The sequence below is a fragment of the Branchiostoma floridae genome, chromosome 18, assembly GCF_000003815.2.
Source record: "Branchiostoma floridae strain S238N-H82 chromosome 18, Bfl_VNyyK, whole genome shotgun sequence".
Taxonomy (NCBI): domain Eukaryota; kingdom Metazoa; phylum Chordata; class Leptocardii; order Amphioxiformes; family Branchiostomatidae; genus Branchiostoma; species Branchiostoma floridae.
Window position 1 is genome coordinate 8,614,661 of NC_049996.1, and position 19,709 is coordinate 8,634,369.

The window sequence follows — 19,709 nt, forward strand, 5'->3', positions numbered from 1 at the left end:
ATCACTAAGATATTATAGGTCTCGATTTTTGCACTGTCAATTCACTTTTTGTAGACAAATGTAACAAACGATTTGACGATAAATAACTGTATTGCGTTATTGCCACAGGTCCGTTCCAAGCCACGGGTCTCGTTCCAGCAGGATTTCCCAAAACCCCATTTTACTCCAATCTGTCCTACAAAACCAATGAGCCGAGCGAGAATGGAAAAATGTCCCATGGGTGTATGCACAACGTGACAGACAGATGTGGCCGACTTTCTCTTGTTTTTCCCAATGGTAACACGTCACATATAACGTTAGTGCCAAGACTTAAACTTCTCCAGGGCCGAAAATGTAGAACGTTTTTGTTCAATCAGCCTGGACGTCACGTTTAGGTAGACAAAAACGGAACACTGGCCGGATGCGGCTTCAGTATAGGAACGTATGTTTGCGTCAATTATTGAAAAACAGGTGGTAGGCTGAGTAAAGGGAACACGTGCTCGCTGTGGCACGTGGCGGCTAATCTCCAAGCAGATCCTACAATGGCATAAAATAGTACCAAACTGGCCAAGGAGTGTAGTCAGCCAAGAGTTGTCCATTTGCCATGTAGCCAAACACACTCCTAGGCCGGCTTCACTCCTCTGCCAGCTTTTGATGCTATCTTATTCTACCGTAGGATCTGCTTGGAGATTGCGTGGCGGCCTTCAATTACTGAGGGCATGGCACACAGTAGGCGTGGCAGATGCACATGTTGTTTACTTCACATGGATCATGTAAATACACACAAGTAAACATATATACATGATGTAGCGTTATCTGTTTCATTCCTAGAACTGGGCCGTAATTAGTTTGCAGGTGCAGAGGTTGTTTTTCTCACGTATATCATGCAAATACACAAGTAAACATATCATGACATGATGTAACGCTATCTATTTCATTCCTGGAACTGGGAGTGAATTTGTTTGTCTTTATCACATACCGGTAAACCGCATGGCACAACAAAGTTGTACTGAAGAGGGGCTATATGTGATTATGTCTAATGAACATGTTGCAACTGTGAAAAATAGTTGCATACCAGTACCAGGCACAGAGCTATACAGTCACTCTTAAACAAAAGTCTTCCTCTTGCCACTCGCAACCCCATCACCACTGCCTCCTTCAATAAAAGAAAAATAAAAAGCATATAGGGATACTCTTACTCTCCAAGTAGAGGTTGAGTCGGGTAGTAGTAGTCGGAAAAATTACACCGGCGCTCCTCTTACGTAAGAGCGCCGGTGTAATTTTTCCAACTACTACTATATCTACGCGACTCAACCTCTGCTTGGAGAGTAGGATACTGGTACTCTGTGAGCAGGGCTCCTGTGAAACCGACGTCCGTTGGACCGCTGCTCCCTATACACGGACACTGACCTTTACATATTATAGTCTTCATGAATGTAAACTAGTTCATCTTGTGTTGTGTCATTGTCCTGTAGTGACATGTACAGTATTGTCCTTCTCACTATGTCAGCAGGCCTTAGCTCTTCATGATAGCCACCGGTACTCTCCAAGCAGAGGTTAGGCTCCGGCTGTTTTTTAACGGTTTTTTTAGTCGTTTTTATCGGGCTTTCTATTTTGTATTCTATCTTGCCGTGTCAAAGCGTACTTCAAGAAAAATGATAAAAACGACTAAAAAAACGTTAAAAAAAACAGTCGGAGCCTAACCTCTGCTTGGAGAGTAAGCCACTGGCTGATTATGAAGCCCTGACTTGTATAGCCACGCCAATACACATTTCTCTGAAGGACATGGTGAAAAGTGAGACAGACAAGATAAAAGTAAATACAGCCATCCTCTTTTTGAGCGGGAGCATGCTGCTTTTTCGTTTGTTTGATGGCGCAATGGGTAAAATATGGCTTCGTTGCGACTGTCGTTTTCTGCCAAGCGGACGTCGCTTTGTGGTCGTTTGTGGTGTATAGGCACACCCCCAAGCACATCTTTTCTCGATACGTGTGTTGAGTTCTTTTACAGGCAGAACTAAACGGTTTAAGCTCCCTCACACCGGCGACTCGAGACCAATTTGTAGTAAAGTCAAGTCAAATTCCTTCCTTCGCCTGATGGCTGATAGAGTGGCGCCCATCTCCCTTTCAGTAGCCTTGTGCCACACAACTTTGTGGAATCACTATAGCAGGGGGCTAGTCTACTGGTAGTGGTGTGTGTTCAACTTCCATACTCTCTCCCAAATACTGAGTGCTAAGCAGAGAAAGGAGCATGTTTGGTATGACTCGGCCGGGGATCGAACTCACGACCTACCTACCGAATGCAAGACGAACAATCTACCCAATCGACCATTGCACCGGTCGTAGTACAGTAGGTTACATAAAAACAACTGACGTAATTTTGATGGCTTATTGACCTTAGCTGGCGGACTTTGCGCAACCTTAGCCGGTAGTTTCACGTGTACGCCCATGTACCTCCCACGTGCGTAAAACTAACAACATACGGGTCAAGAGGACGACCCTTGCCTTAACCTAGTCTCCAAGCAGACGTGCCAGCTGATTGAAAAAGAGAAGAATTTGGCCAAATAGGGACAAGTAAGTTGCCATGGGATCTTTTGCGGTCTATCCAGCTATCCGCCGGCCGGGCAGGTCACTCCTAGGCCAATTAACCTCTACTAGGTTTTTATTCCTAAACTGGCCAAAGTCCCATATCACTATTCGGCCAGGCGGGAGTCTGGTAGAGACTAGACCCCTCCCCTTGGTCAAATGCAGAAATGACCAAACAAAACAAAATCTTCAAAAATTTAACGGATATTCGGCTATTACGTTATCGACACTACGGATTGTGGGTAGATGTGCTGAAAGTGCTGAAAAATCAATGATATTTTCATCTAATTCTTTATGACCCCACTGTCAGAGTAAAAATGACCAATGCTCATTTCTTTCTTCAACATGGTTTGGAGCCTCGGAAAATACGCTCGTAACACAAATTACTCTTCAAGCCTTTTTATCAGGCTTTAAATTTTTTCCCTTTTCGTTATACATGTATCTCGCGGCCAACTTTGCCCTCAAACGGCCCACAGCACGTTAAAACTGCGACAAAACTTCCTCTCAAGGCAAAGAGTAAGACAATGCCCAAAATATACTTTTCTAACGTTGGATTGTAACGTTACACTTCGTGCATGTCACAGGCAGAATGGATTATTGTATGTCATAAGCTTAACCATGTGTCTTCACTAATCTCAATTGGGAAAATTAACATGCATTGGCATAATACCGGTCATAAGCCTTATACCGGTCGATTAAAAATAGTGGAACTTAAAGAGATCTACACATGCAACAATAGTTATTTCTGAGGTATGCACACTTCAGACATCTAGGTGTCCAATACATAATTTACAAAGCATCGATAACAATGCATTCGAAGACAACAAGGCCAAAAGTTTTCAGGTCATTTTTGGGGCAGGCGAGCTCGTCGTGGGACAAACACACTGTCACGTTCATCGCCAGATTTGTAGATAATAATCACATGTGCTCACGGCACAAGACGAGCATGATTCAACAGCAATCTTGAATTTCTTTTGGTGACCTACAACTCGTGTAAAAGTGTGAGGAACCGTTGCATTATCGCCCGGATCTACGGCTGAATGGGTCAAATTGAACGTACGCCGCCATTTTCCCGCCATTTTTAATGCTACGGCCAGCAGTAAAGTTTTACGTCATAGCGGTTGTGACGGACCAAAATTAAATGAAAATTCTTGTCAGTATACGCCCATTTTCTCATGACTTTTTGTATGCTCATGCAGATTTTTGTTTTGTGCAACTACTAACAGGAAAGAAAGGAACAACAGAGGATGTATAAAGGTACATAGCGGCAGTTAATTGTGCCGTGTTTCGTTCGACCGGTATAGTGCACCCCCTTCCAACCACGCGCCCGTTCTCCGTGCAATTCCGCGGTGTGTTCCAATTACGATATTATGTTTTTAGCAGGACCAGAGAGACAAAATAATTTACACAAAAGAAGTGGCAAAGGTAAGCTGTAACAGCAACATGTAACTGGAGAAAATGATGCGTTGATCATTTGCCAAATTAGCATTGCTTGAGAAATTGCAGTAAACCGACCGGTGTTATGCCAATGGATGTTACCAAGTGCCAGCTCAGCACATAGCGAGTGCCCTACGGGGCTGCTTAGCAACCACTCCCCGCTTTCCAGGTCAACTGAGGTCATTGTTTACTCAGGAGCAGTTGATTGACAGTCGACTTTGAACTGTTTCCCAATCGATGGTAACCAGGATCCTGAATGGTACTGATTTTGTACCAGACAATTGTCTAGGTCTCAATCAAATAGGTACGCTACCCATTGTGGACAGAATATGACACCAAGTTCTACAGACAATTACCAACTAGTTTGTTGAAGGCAATATCGAAATTGATTTTATTTTTCAATTTTGTTGGACGGTTCTGTAAGCTGAAATTATCTGATGTGTCAAGGTGGACTCGCGGTAGCCTGGCGAAATAGCGCTCCTAGCGGCCTTCCAAATGTCTGACACCCCGCGGGAAAGGGAAGTGCTACCCTGAGTACCACCCTCCGTAGTGACTGCTGGCTCAATCCTTTCGCTTGCTCCGTGGTTAGCAAACGAAAGGACTGAGCCAGCGGTTATTACGGAGAATGATGCTCAGGCTAGGTTAGCCTGTAAAAGGCAGCAGAATCTTCAATACGATGAAAGCTCCTTGCTGAAACGAAAGAAGAAGACGAGCCTCCTTGGAAAACTTGGAGCAGCGGCGTTTACGTTTTTTGGGTAGTGCTGATTCGCGATTTTCAACATAAGCTGATTCTCTATAATGGGAAGTTTCTAGGTACAGCAAAACTCCCTTTCCAGGCGTAGAGTCAGCCTTAGCCCATGTTGAACTTCGAGGATAAGCGCCGCCCCAAACTTTATCAACACCACTAGTGCTCCTGAAGTCTGCCAAGGAGGCCAGGTTACGGCCCTGTACAGCGAAAAGCTATCAAAGATTGGAGTTGTGGCATATTGTATTCTTTCTCACTTTTTGAAGTGACCGGAATATCTTTTAAACTGGTCAAAACAACCCCTCAACATTCTAGACAAAGTAAACAGAGAAACTTCAGTTTACCTTGCCTTATTTGGACATAAACTACGCAATTTTTGTATAAACCAATCAGCATCAAGGTCTCAAATATTGTCACAACTTTTAAACCAATCAGCATTAACGGTGCTAATAAAAACCCAAAAAGAATGCACCAATCAGCATTGAGTTAACAGGTCTTCATATGACAAATGCTGAATGGATCAAAAGCGACTTCTAGCAGTCAAAGTTATTAGTGCAGCAAATTGAGCGTCTAACTGCTGCAGAACAAATTTTGGTCGCTAGATGTCCCCACTGACACGTGTGGCAAAGATGCACCAAAATAGCTAGAACGAGAGATTGTGGAGCTATTATCTTATCTTCGGGCATTTGTGTCAGTTTCCTTAAAGTTTTGGTGACTCTATTAGCTTCTTATGTTCCATTTAAAGACTGCGGTTCTTCTTGACAAGCGCCTTTAGGGCACATTATTTCAAATTTAGCGGGAAAACTCTGGCGACTGTGTCGTTTCCATGGCAAACATGGCGGCGCAAGGCGAAAGTGAAGACGACGTGTTGGATTTCCGAAAGCTGGAGCGGGAGCTAGCGGCGGCTGTGGAGGCTGACCACAAGTACCAGCGGGAAAACGACGCCAAGTTCAGGGCCATCAAGCAGCAAGTCGGGTCCTACGATGAGTTCAGGTACAGTATTTCCGAATAAAGTGTTGTGCCCCCCTCCCCATATCTCACCAAAAGATAACTACAAATGTGTAACCAAGGAGCTTTCCTTGCTGTAACGTTATTTGGCATTGGATTGTTTTCAAAGCAAGGACATTAACGTTATATACCCTTGACCAATGTTCAATCCCAATTCGTCTTCCTTAAATCTATCCCTCTATACTGACACATCCTCTAATCTCCTATTCGTAAAATAGAGGAAGATTAGAGGGAGTAACGTTAGACTAGAGCAAGGGAGGGAATTCGAGCAAGGGAGGGAGTTGGAGCAAGGGAATCCCCCACCCCCCACAAGCATCCATATCATACCGGACACCTGTTGTTCCCCCACAGGGATATTGTCATGGCTTCCCATCTGCGACCTTTGGAGAAAAAGGACAACCTTCAAAACATGGACATCAAACAGCCCTGGAACGTGCACGCCAGCTCACAGGCGGACGGACAGAACGCTGCACAGACACAGATACAACAGGTCAGCATCTCTGTTACATTTTTGTATATACTTTGTCTGACCCTTCCCTTTTGCCTCATTACCTCACTGAAAAGCGGCCTGCAGGCGGATTTGAGCTTTCATGAATGAACAAAGGTTCAAACAAAGAAACTTTAATATGTGAAACAGAAGAGAGTACCTAAACTTTTGTCCCACACAAAGGTATAAAATTATCAAAGGTAACGTTATATTCATAGATTTACTTCTGAACATTTTGAATGACTCTTCGTCAGTGGTACTAGAATGAACTGTTCATCTAAATATTAGCTGGAAAAACAAATATTCATGTATGTAACTGTTATTTAGTTTGTTTTGAGCATCTTTTTGCAGTAACTTGCACAACGTTTAGCTGGTGAACTTATTTTTCTCATGTACCCCAATTGCATAAGGCTTAGGCAATCATTAAAACAACACCTGGTAGTTAAAAGACAGTTTGATAATCATCAAAAGGTGTGATGAAATATTAATTTAAGATCGTAATTATTTTCTCCTGTACTGTAGGATGAAGAGAAGCTACCCAAGAATGGCCACGAGTTCGCTCGTGACTGGAAACGTTACTGCAAAACTACACCAGACAAGTACAAGTTCATCAAGAAGATCGGTGGAGAGAAGCTTGCCGACATCTTTAAGAATGAAATCAGCTTCGGATTGCTGGGAGAAATCCTCACCGCACTCAACGACTCTTATGTGCAAGAAGACTCTGATTTCGTGTATCAAGTCTTAGATGGCTTGACGAAAGTTGGAAGATTTGAATTGTCGGTGGACTTCCTTAGCTCCAAGGAAAGTCAGGCTGCGAAGGAACTGTTGGGAAAACTTACAAAGGATTTTACAGATGACAGTGGGATAGAGCAGGTTACCAGTAGACTAGATGCTCTTAGGAAACTGTATAAAGTCTCATAATGATTGGTATTGTAGGGATAGAGGGATTTTATTCATACTGTCATTTTTGATGGTAAAATACATGTATCTAGTTTGCAAAAGGACAATGCTTAAAATGGAATCAACGAAAGAGATAGAATCATTACCTCTTTTTGAATGCTACTGTTGTTAGATATTTTGGATTAAAACTTAAGTGCACCCTGTATCAAAGTGGCCTGCAGGCTAATTTGAGCTTCTCATAAATAAACAAATAAATAAAGGTTCAAACAAACAAGCAAACAAACTCAAGTACCGATTTCAGACATCATTTTTAATTCCAAATTGTAAATGTTAACATCTCTGGTGACCTAACTTTAGGGATGAATCACTATATGTCTTGGAGGGGACTGTAACAAAAGTTGACCTTCATGAGAAATTATTTTTTTCATTGACAGAACAACAGATAAACAGTACAAAAAATATTTGAGAGAACTTTTGCCTGTTCTTGAATGTTTAAAAAGTTTTTGATACAGCCTTTCCAAGAAATCAGTGAACAGTCCCTTATTTACTTACACATGTAACAGTAACGTTAATAATGATAGAGGATACAAAAAGAGCATACTTTTACCACATTAGACTACTATGACATCAGAGAACATACAATGCATATATTATGTAAGCTAACATGCACAGATACATTATCAAATGGTTATCTATGAAATTACAACTACAGTTGCAAGCAAACACTCCTTCAAATTCTTAAAAGAAACTTCAGGTGGGGTTCAGTCAAGTCAACTGCGATATGCATGGAGTCACGAGGCCCTCTGACAACTACAACATGTACTGCACTGTGACAACTACTACCAACCTGTGTGCATGTACAAGGCTTGACAGGATGTACTTCACAGTCACAAAACTACACCAATTTACCTTCAATAGCTACATAATGTTTGTATCATTGATTCTGTAAAATCCTATCTTCACTCTACATCTTCCGTTCCTGTATTGCGACTATATTGTGTTCCATGTTTGTATTATTCTGTTCTTCGACTACTGATAGCAACTTGGTTCACACATGGGGAGTTGTTACTATGCAACATTTTCAACACATTTCTTTTTCTAAACCCTAAAAGTAACTTGCTATGTTATGACTTTAATTCACAGGGTCTATTCTGCTATACTCCGTAAACAACACTGGCTTTGTTACTGTTGCGTTTTCCACGGACTTCCATGAGTATACCAAGTTGCAACAAGCAGTCAACAGCCATGTTTGATTCCCCAGCATTTTTGGCACCTTCGGTTTCTAGTTTTAGGATGATCTTTGCAGCGACTCATCATATCACCATAATCTTGTTCTCACCCTAACATGTTAACAGAACAATCACCTCTCATATAGAATAGTTACACATTTTCTACGTTTACTACTATGTTATCTCACCATAACTATAGATTTCTTTGTGCTAGACATCAATACCAATATCTGACTGTATGTGACAATATTGTGCACATTTTAGACACTGTATGACTGACAACACTTCTGGTGTAAATAGTTTCACAAGGACGGCAACTTCATTTGGAACTACAGAGGTTCACAGTACTCCCGATTCCAGTTATGGTGGCCATTTTGGAGCAGCACGTCACAATCGTAAAGTACAGTGTTTACAACATCAAGGAATTATGAGTCATAGAATTTGAATTGAACATAATGTATCTGACAGATCAATCTAGTTTGTTTCCTTAACTACTTTCTGAATTCATTTCAATCTTGTCTTGTTGAAATCTTTTGTTACAGTGTTCACAACATACAAGAAATTATTATTCAGTTTGAATTGTACTTGAACTTGTCATGTCCACATATTTCAATCTCGTCTTGTTGTAATATTTTGTTACAGCTTCATCTTAAGGTTTAACTTATCATGATAGATGATGCAGAGTTCTTATATTGGTCCATTTGGGTTTAAACAAATCATGAGCATTAAGTACATTTTCTTCCTAACTCTGCACAAAACATACTGGTATGTGGTTTGCACAAGTTTCACATAAAACCTAAAGATGATTTTTCTATGGTTGTTTCATTTTCTGAGCACTTTTGCCAGATTACAGTACAGAAAAATATGGGCAATTTGCAAAGTGGAGGGTGCAAGACCTTACCTTAGACCTTAGACCCTCCCGCAACACTGTTGCATTGGTCGACTCGTCGAGCATACTTCCTCCAAAGGTTGCGGTCTTGCGCAGCTACTGCCATGCTTCCCATGGAGGGTGCAAGCATAGAAAGAATATGGCTTTGTCCTTTGGTAAAAGATGTTACAATTAGCCATGTTAATTTTATTAGTTTTTCACTGAACTCGCAAGGTTAGGGTTGGGTATCTTTGGCATTTTCCAACATGGCCTACCAATCCATGTCCACAGAAATATATAATCTCACAATTTAGAGGACTGACATGGATACCAGTCTGCTTTTTTCTAATGACAGATAAAGAGATTTTAGACATTTTTCTGATAGCGGGCAGAGAATATAATTTGAATATTTGCACATTTACAAACAATGTTTCTTGCAACAATTGTTTTGCGGCTTGACTACAGTGCCCATGTTGTGTTGGTATATGCAAGTGTTTCGAAATAGCTTTACAATATGATTCTATGTGGCTCAAGCAGTCCACAAACAGTTTGGAGTCTTAAGTTTTTTCCCTCAGAAACCATTATCCCCAAATATTAAACCCATAAATCATCTAAGTCTGGAAAGCATATAAATTCAAAGATATACTGTCTCTATAAAAAAAAACAAATAATTGATTTTAAGTTTATGAAAATTTTGGAGTATGAGGTATAGTTTATAAGATTGCGGCTGATTTCCTGTTGATTTACACCATCTTCTTGGCATGTTTCTGGTAGTGGAACAGGCTGGTGGCATCCAGTTTCCCGTACATCTGTTCAAGCGCTTCTGCAAACATCTTCGTAACCTAGCGACGGCAACAGCAACAAAGCAATTAGAGTTGGTGAAAAGGTATTAAAAAGGTTGAATCATTGTTGATAGCTGCCTCTATTTCAACTTGTTCTTGAATGTGCAGTAAATTTCTACACACCAATGTGTTGTAATACCCCTGTCACATTATCCATGATCTTCGGGCGTATCGATGGAAGATCGGCCATATTTAAGATCGACAGAGGGTTGTGCGAATTTTTCACCTGAAAACCGTCCCTGTCACATATAAGCCACACTTTGTACCTTGCACAATTGTTGTGCAATAAAGTTATAATTATAAGTGAGGTTCGGGCGATTACCGCAGAATCGTTGTCCGATCGATTTTCGCCAAATGTGACAGGGGTATAAAGAGTCTGTACTCTTGTGTATCAAGGAATTTTCACTCCTGTTATGACTTGTGTTTTACACTTAACTACCTCAGATATCAGTTTCTAAGATAAATCAGATTTCAAATTTTCAGTTACATCAAGCTTGAAGCATCAAGCTCTATACCCTCGTCACACAGCCAACAAGCTTCTGCTGTATTTGGTGATCACCAGAACGTCAACCCAATTTTCAGATCAACATACATACGGTCACACATACCCTACCATACTCAATGGAGCTTTGTGAACTGGCCGATCCCTAAACATTGCACAGCAATGAAGAGAATACTGGACATATTCTTGTTTTAACATATTTACAGGGGTATAAAACACAATGGTCTTTATACGACTTATCACAGTACTGACCTCAAAGTTAGTGATAAGAGGAACCCCAGAGTCGACAGCGGCACGGCGGATCAGGTAGCTATCCTTGACATACTTGGTGTTGTTGTTTTAAAACACAATGATCTTTAAACAATATATCACCATACTAACCTCAAAGTTAGTGATGAGAGGAACCCCAGAGTCCACAGCGGCACGGCGGATCAGGTAGTTGTCCTTGACGTACTTGGTGTTGTTGTTAGGCAGGTTGATACACAGGTCAATCTCACCCTCCTGGATCAGCCTGGGAAAAGAAGAGTTTGGTCATCTACATGTATCACTTACTTCTCATCCTTGTTGCAACAGTACATTGACAATATTTTTAAAGAAAATGCTAACTAAAAGTGTCCAAAGATGAAAGTACACAAATTTGTCACAAAAGTTTAGAAGTTTGACAGTAAATAGCAAAACATTGTGTATGTCTAGGGTAGCCTGGTATCCAATGCTGGTACTTATTAACAAACTACATATACATGTATAGCTGCTAAGTGTCTTTTTCCTCTCATACAAATCTACATGCTTAAGAGAACAAAGAGACTCAGTAGCTATGATAGGTTTGAAATACAAGGCTATGTCTACATGATGTAAAAACTGACTTAGCAGATAGTAATTACATGTATAGTCTCTTTGCCCTTTTACACAAATTTATCTGCATACAAGGATGAGGGCAAAGAGACTCAGCATCTGAAGTAGGTTTGAAAACCAGGCTATGTCTAATGATTGTTAATAAGAACTGACTTTGTAGCGGACAGGATGGAGCTGCTGTCCTCCTGCATGGGCCAGGCGACAGGTGAGGCGTCCATCTTGTGTGCGTTCAGATATGCAGCTGTGGCCTCCGTGGCATACAGCTGTGAGGGAACAGAAACAGATTTTATTAGAAAAAATGTGGCGCCAAATGGCTGAGTGCCTAGGATGGCAGATACAACTTCAAGAGGTCACTATCACGGAATCAATTCCTGGCATCACTGGTTAAACATTGTGTCCATGGGATAGGTCAGTGTAACTTAACACGACTTTCCTAAAAGGTGTACAATGGGTACCTGCATGACCCGAGTTAGGATGGTCGAAGGAGAGGGATAGGCTCCGCCTTCAAAAACCACGCCCTAGATACATGCAATGAATTCACAACAAACTGCTCCAATGACCCCAAAAGCTATGGGAAGTTAACCTTTACCTAAACCAGAACAAGCATCTCATCAATGAATTGCATGATGATCATAGATTTTATTCTTAGTATCCGATTCTCTGATTTATGTACCAAGAATTACACTTGAAGTACAGTTGAAGTACAATCATATGAATGAATGGATATAATTAGTCGCTCAACAATCATACACTGTACAATGTATTACAATGTATGACAACTACTACACAACAACACCACAAAGCTAATCCATACCATGTGTCATCGTCACCATCATCATCATCATCATTATTCATCCTCTATTTTGAGGTGAAGCAAGTGTAAGACTAACTACTGTAAATGCATTTAAGTTCGCGGAGATTTAATTTCGCGGTAGCGGGGAAATGGACTTTTCGCGGTGGTTTTAATTTCGTGGTAGCACCATACACTGTAGTCTCTTACTGTTATGGAAAAATGTTCGCGGTGAAGCGGTGAAAACCGCGAACATTAATCCACCGTGAAAGTTTCTGCATTTACAGTATTTTATATGTACCTTGTAGCCAAGACTCTTCAGCTTGAATGCAGTGGGCAGAAACTTGGGCTGGAAGGAATGCTGCAAAAGGGATGGGGAAAACACACATGTTAGAATTTCTCTTCTCATATGGGTCAAGGGTACCCATAAAAACAAGGTTTGGAAACTTCACTTCAGTCTATACCCTACATAATGCAATGTGATGTTACCTCTATCATTGTATCTGATATACATATTATTCAAAAGCATGCATGAATTGTTTGATTCCCTTTCCACAGATACACTGTTTTGGAGAAAATATATGCATCATTGTGTTTCATCTGAAATACAAGTATAAAATTCCAATCATTTAACACTTGGAATCTTAGCAAGTAGTGACCATATATAGCATGTCCAGAACTCGAGATATCAAAACCAGAAGTTCTGCTGCAGTATTGTGACAAGCCGGACAAAAATCTAAGAATTTCAAAGTCTCATCATTACCTACCCACATACCAAATATAAATACAATCCATCCAGGCGTTCTCCAGTTATGCTGTCCATCCACAAACATATTACATACACACACACACACACACACACACACACACACACAAACATTCATAACCTTTTTAGTGAAGGTAATTATCAATAGTCCTTACTGGAGTTACTACAGGATACTGCACAGTTACCTGAATGCCAATGAGGACACTTCTTTTGGGAATCTTGAAGCCGGTGGAGAGGAGGGCCTTGAGAAACGCTGAGTGCACGTTTGGTCCGAAACACGCCACCTCGCCGGTCGACGCCATCTCACACCGCAGCACGGGGTCCGCGTCACGCAGGCGTGGCCAGGAGAACATTGGTGCCTACAGAACAGGTAATAAAGCATTTTAATTGATGAATCAATTTAAATGAATGAACAGATGATAAAACATTTTAGAGGTGAAAATAAAAAGTACAACTGTTACAGCTATTTTAACATTATAACTCCAAGAAAACACAGATATTACAAGAAAAAACGTTTTACTGTTTCAGCAATGATAGACTTCAATTCCTAGGAAGCATCAAATTTTTGTGCTAGAAATAGCATTTGACTTCTCCAGACAAGTCTTTTGTAGAGCTTAATGTGTTCAGACAAGACTATAGTACTATCAAATAATACATTTACTTTTGAGGAGACTTCTATTTTGTGGAAGTGGTGGAAGTGAATTTTTATGGTGTTGTAAGTTTGTGGCTAAACGTAGTTATACAATGAAAATGTATATTCACAATGGCATCAGTTCGCAATAGAGAAGTGACAGCAAAAACCATGATTCTCATAATTTTTATAGTAAGCACTGCAAACGTTCCAAGATCTACATTGTATCCTACCTTGATGCCCACATACCCCTGGGGAATATGTACAATATGTCCTACCTTGATGCCCACATACCCCTGGGGAATATGTACAATATATCCTACCTTGATGCCCACATACCCCTGGGGAATATGTACAAAATATCCTACCTTGATGCCCACATACCCCTGGGGAATATGTACAATATATCCTACCTTGATGCCCACATACCCCTGGGGAATATGCGGGGTCTCCAGGATGGGGAGGGAGGGGATGTAACAATATATCCTACCTTGATGCCCACATACCCCTGGGGAATATGCGGGGTCTCCAGGGTGGGGAGGGAGGGGATGTAACAATATATCCTACCTTGATGCCCACATACCCCTGGGGAATATGCGGGGTCTCCAGGATGGGGAGGGAGGGGATGTAACAATATATCCTACCTTGATGCCCACATACCCCTGGGGAATATGCGGGGTCTCCAGGGTGGGGAGGGAGGGGAGGTCCAGGGGATGGTTGATCATCACCTTGGTCGCCACGTCGATCAGGTCTGTTCCGATCGTCTTGGAGACAAACGGGAAGGAGCGGGACGCTCGCAGGTTTGTCTCAATAACCTGCCGTTACAAAAGAAGATAAGGCTTAGAAGTACTCCATTACAGTGTATATAGAAGGTACCTTTCAAGCAATATGGAGTGTGTTTGAGACCAGCAATATATAAGTAAAATGAAAGGAGAAATAAGAATTTTATAATAGCAAAATAATACGGATATGTTTGTGGTTTTTTTTATTTCTATAAATGTTGTGAGTAGGTGACATAATCTGTAGGAGTGAATATTACTTGGGGTGCTTAAACAACAATTAGTAATCTATCACAATACTACAGGGTGGAACAGATGAAAGATATACAAATGTACAAGTCTTGCCTAACTAATTAATGAAATGTGCGGGCAGCTGGATTGCATTTGAAGAAAGTAGATGATGACAGTCCAATCTATGATATGTTTTGCTACCCTATCTGAAAGGAGAACTTGTTATTTTCCATCCTTACCATGACTTTGTCTCCCTTGGCCAGGAACTGTGTGTTGAAGGGACCAGAGATGCAGAACTTCTTGGCAATCCCACGGGTCGCCTCCCGAACCTACACAAAACATTGTGAAGACATCATTGTTGGAATCAGTTTCATTTTACTCTTCTCCTTCATTTCGTACTAGTCAAGATGTACATATTTGTGATCTGTGCTTCAGGTTGTTCATACATATTGGCCTCACCAACCTCAACACAATACCATGAAGACATCATTGATGAAATCAGTTTCATTTTCCTTCTTAATCTTATATATTCTAAAACAAATCCAACACAATCTTGGTAATCCCTTTTAGATCATAGCATTCAAATGTTAGTCCACCAGATTAATTGCTACTTGAATTTAACTGACATTCCAAACAAAATCATGGGATTCAAAAGTAATTTAAGATTCTTCTAAGGCATTATGTAAGATTTTGCCTGGTACACTAGCACTCAAAGGCTCTAAAGGTATTTTTTTATCTGGTGACCAGCTCTAAAATCAGTCCAACAAATTACATGTACATTTATTGCAAATTCTTGCCTGTGGGCTAATTGCAAGTAACATGAGAGGTTTAAACAGTGTAAAAAACAATATAGCAAGCATCTAGTCTAAAAGTAGCAAGCATCAAATCTAGATTCTGGGTTATTGGGTTCGACTTCTTTTTTGGAGACAGTGGAGACAATAAAAGTACCAGACCTTGTTGAGAGCCTCCTGGCTGATAGTCTGAGTGGGGAGGATGAGTGTGGCATCACCGGAGTGCACACCTGCATTCTCCACGTGTTCTGAGACAGCGTGGGCAACAACCTGGTAAAGGTGAATGGGTCAAAGTCAAGTCAAAACTATGGGACAATAAAAACTTCGCAATACTTTTTAATCACAGCATTATGTTCTGTCAATGTTTTAAAGTAACTAATCCATTTGTGATTCCTTCCCAAAGAAATAATAGGTTTCACGAATTTCATACTAATCTTGTTTGTTGTTCTACGTTTTGTGTGTTCTGTTGTCTTTTATCACTTTTACATCTTGCATGATACTCGAACTATAAAACCAAGGGTTTACACAAGCCAATTTTTGGTTGCTCAGTAGTTGCTATCTGGCAGAGAGAAGGCCTTTACAACATATCTGAGAGTCTACAGTATCCAAGGGAAGAGTTTCTGAACCCTTACCACGCCGTCCTTTGCTACAGCGTCCATTTCAATCTCGCGGGCGCCCTCAATGAACTTGGTGATCACAACAGGGTGTTCCTGTGTCCAGATGGAAACATAAGACAGAGATGATATCAGTTTCTACATTGCAATCAAATCAAACCTTTACTTTATCTTACGAACAATTACGATATGGTACCACACAATGAGATAGCCTTAAATAAAACTATAATAACTAAATTACAAATGTCTGCCAATGATTTTAAAAACAATACTCAAAATGCAGTTGTTCTATTCATAAAATTACTCCTCATTAATTTGTATTTGTTATCTTGAGTCATTTGATTTAAAAAAGAAAAACTTAATACATTTGAGACTCTGGAAGCCTCCTCCAGGAATTTCGTCAGCTCCTCTGGTCCGTATGCAACATTCATAGCAGAGCCACTGAAACAAGTTAGAAACACATGTCAGAGAAAAAGTAACATCTCACAAAATGTTTGGCAGGCTGAATAAAGTTTCTCAACTGGAACTATGCGGCTCCAGATGTCTTACTGTAGGCTGACTGTAGTGCGATAGATGTCGGTTATCTGAGAATGAGTCTACTGTACTCTATGTATCTCATAAAATGTTTGTTCAACCTTTTCTGGTAGGTCAACACCACGTGAGTGTTTTTCAATATCGTCTTCAGTTTTTCTTAGGAGAACTTGTTTGATCTAACAATACAATTCATTTCTACTATCACCTGATTTACCAGATATCTAGTTTCACCATGCAACTCACCTTTCTTCATATTTTACATAAAAGTGTGTCTGTTGCCCACAACTTTTGTTTTTGCCATTGCAAAGGGCAACTAACAGAAAAAGACCTAACATGCGTGAAGACCTACCTCAGGACATAGGATGGTCGCAGCAAGCAGGGATAGCCCACACTAGCAGCAAACTCTAAAGCTTCATCCTAAAGACAAAACAACATGATAGACAAAGTTTTTACTATGTTAAAACAGAGCTTTATTTACTAACTTCGTGTTATGCATAAACAGTAAATAGAGTAACTTATGTAAAATTTAAGAATGACTTTTACTTTTCACAACTTTTGTTCTTACTGACCAGAGAAGACAAGGATCTCCATGGTGCCTGCTCAATTCCAATCTCATCCAGGATAGCTGAGTAAGTTGACCTGGAGATGAAAAAGACAAGGTCAAATCTTTTAATTGTGTCACCCACTGGTATCTTTTTTCAAGTAATAAACTCACATGACAACTTCGTTGTAGCCAATCTCTTCACAGTGGAACAGATCATGTGACAATCATATTACAAATCTCTTCACAGCAGCACAGATCATGTGATGATCATGTGACAATCATGTGACAGCACGTCACCGGAACGTACTGCGCCTGCGCAAACCCTGGTAGTTTGGGGCTTGGTTTGGTCAACGTTGCATTAAAATCCCGCTTGTTGCACAGTATATGTTAGAGACATGGTTTCGTGTAAAACGTACACGGAGTTTTACCCTTATATACGCACGTACTTTCTTAAATGCGGCCCTTTAGTAAACCGGGGGTTTAGCATGTCTATACTTTTGCGCGCAGGCGCAGTACGTTCCGGTGACGTGCTTCATGTGACTAATCTCTTCGAAGCAGCACAGATCATGTGACGATCATGTGATAATCATGTGAACAATTTCTTCACAGCAGCACAGATCATGTGACAATCATGTGATGATCATGTGATAATCATGTCACCTATCTCTTCACAACAGCACAGATCATGTGATGATCATGTGACCCACCTGTCCTCAGCATTGTCAATCATGACGGGATTGGTACCCAGGATGTTGACGTTGTTCTTGTACATGGGCATGGCGAGGTTGTTGGGGATCTGTCCACCCACTGAGATGATGGCTCCATGACACTTCTGTACAGAAACAGAAAGACACAATCAAAAGAAGCAGGCATTTCATTATCAACCATGCACAGATCTCAGTACACTCTAGTTGTTACGAAATCAAGACAAGTCAAAGTCTTTCCTGGTCTTGATGGCGCATAGGACAGTGCCCATCTCCTTTTCAGTAGCCCTGGGCCACACAGCTTTGTGCAATCATTACTGCAGAGGGCTAGTCCACTGGTAGTTGTTAAGCAATACAAGTGAAAATTCTAAGGGCAGAAGTCTGACCAAAATGTCTATATGTCATATGACTATGAGACAATATGAGTCTATTAATTAATTTAAAAGTGTTATAATATGGAAACATTGATAATGTCTACAGGAAGACATGTTTGTAGGAATATGGTGTTGCTTGCCTCTTGTTCGTAGATATCCAGAACTCTCTCCAAAGAAAGTTCCTCGAAGTACAGACGATCACACTCGTCAAAGTCAGTGCTGACTGTCTCTGGGTTATGGTTCACTACAACCTGAAAACAAAAAATATTGCACTCTTATACTGTGTATTGTCATTCATTGTGAAGGATAATTTAAACATAAAGGAGTATGTTGATGAAGATTAGACATCCAGGTAATATGATAACCCAAATAACAGTAACTCAAGCAACTGGAAATGATTTTGGAAACGGTCAGATGTTTCAGATAGCATCTGGGTCCACTGTCCTTTGTAAGTGACATTTAAGTCAAATCTGATAAAAGCAGGTTCATAGTTACCAAGAACTATGAATTCGTAATGTAAATGAGTTGAGACAAATTGTAGATGGTCTGATAGAGTGCACTGTTAATGAACCAAAATTTATCCAATCAAAGCAACAGTGGTGGACTCCTAGTATGAAGAAAAGTAGAACACAAGAGGACAATGCAAAAGTGACGTACAGTTTTGTGTCCGAGCTCACGAAGCGTCCTGATAGCTGACACAGCGCACCAGTCAAACTCTACACTGCTACCTACAGGAACAGAGAAGACACAGGATCAGCACATAATCAAGTATCACAACATTAACAGTAACAGTAACACATTACATACAAGCAGATGCCTGTGCCCATATTTATGCCAATCAATCAGCCTTACGACTTCAGTATTACCCAACAACCAACTCCTGTCAACAACCATATTTCCTTAGTCCCTTGAGTGGTTGTTGAATACAATTTTGACTGTACTTTCAATGCTGAGTTTCTGTGATTTACTTTTTATGACTTTGATCTGTGATTTACAGTGAAGTTCCAGTTACTACAAGAACCAGACCCACCTATGTGGTAAGGCCCACAGCCGAGCACCATGGTCCCGTGGTCGTCAAAGGTCAGGTCATGCTCCTGCAATGGGGAAGGAATAATATGAGATATAAGTCATAATGATATGATATGAGAAGGAATGACTAACATAAGCCACCATCTTGCACCTTAGTGTTCTATATGTCCCAAAACATAATGTGCATTTGCGGGACTTCAGGCTGGATGGAGTGGCAAATTCAACTGTCAACACCTTTTAATCATTGAACCTCAGCTGCATTGTGCTATCAGGCTTGTACAGGAGTTCCTGTCTAATGTAGTTACAACAGAATTCATCACAGTTTCTGTTGGCTGTTTGGTCAATTTTGCGTCAAATTTGTTTCATACGATGTCTTTTTTACAGAACATATGGAAACTACAGACAGGATATCACCCTAATGTACATAAACCTCAAATGAAATGTTCTGGTGAAATGTTGCCATGGTGGTATTTTAAATCTACATGTTGTA

At 40.6% G+C, this 19,709-nt stretch overlaps 2 protein-coding genes across 2 annotated transcripts in view; one reads left to right on the forward strand and one right to left on the reverse strand.

Annotated features, from left to right (window-relative positions):
* Positions 1-5,378: 5,378 nt before the first annotated feature.
* On the forward strand, positions 5,379-8,769 carry LOC118405553 (coiled-coil domain-containing protein 103-like). Its single transcript, XM_035805055.1, has 3 exons — positions 5,379-5,737; positions 6,104-6,242; positions 6,762-8,769. The coding sequence occupies exons 1-3, from the start codon at positions 5,571-5,573 to the stop codon at positions 7,158-7,160; spliced, it is 705 nt and encodes a 234-aa protein (XP_035660948.1). The 5' UTR covers positions 5,379-5,570; the 3' UTR covers positions 7,161-8,769.
* The window catches only part of LOC118405554 (carbamoyl-phosphate synthase [ammonia], mitochondrial-like), a 34,011-nt gene continuing 21,733 nt past the window's right edge, over positions 7,432-19,709 (reverse strand). The window contains exons 22-37 of the mRNA XM_035805056.1: positions 19,221-19,284; positions 18,848-18,918; positions 18,331-18,441; positions 17,820-17,944; positions 17,138-17,207; positions 16,918-16,985; positions 16,400-16,475; positions 16,053-16,130; positions 15,583-15,690; positions 14,869-14,958; positions 14,264-14,434; positions 13,174-13,347; positions 12,524-12,583; positions 11,586-11,695; positions 10,962-11,091; positions 7,432-10,078 (exon numbers count right to left, since the gene is read on the reverse strand). Coding sequence (XP_035660949.1) covers positions 9,980-10,078; positions 10,962-11,091; positions 11,586-11,695; positions 12,524-12,583; positions 13,174-13,347; positions 14,264-14,434; positions 14,869-14,958; positions 15,583-15,690; positions 16,053-16,130; positions 16,400-16,475; positions 16,918-16,985; positions 17,138-17,207; positions 17,820-17,944; positions 18,331-18,441; positions 18,848-18,918; positions 19,221-19,284 — 1,605 coding nt within the window. The 3' untranslated portion in view covers positions 7,432-9,979. The remainder of the gene's footprint in view (positions 10,079-10,961; positions 11,092-11,585; positions 11,696-12,523; positions 12,584-13,173; positions 13,348-14,263; positions 14,435-14,868; positions 14,959-15,582; positions 15,691-16,052; positions 16,131-16,399; positions 16,476-16,917; positions 16,986-17,137; positions 17,208-17,819; positions 17,945-18,330; positions 18,442-18,847; positions 18,919-19,220; positions 19,285-19,709) is intronic.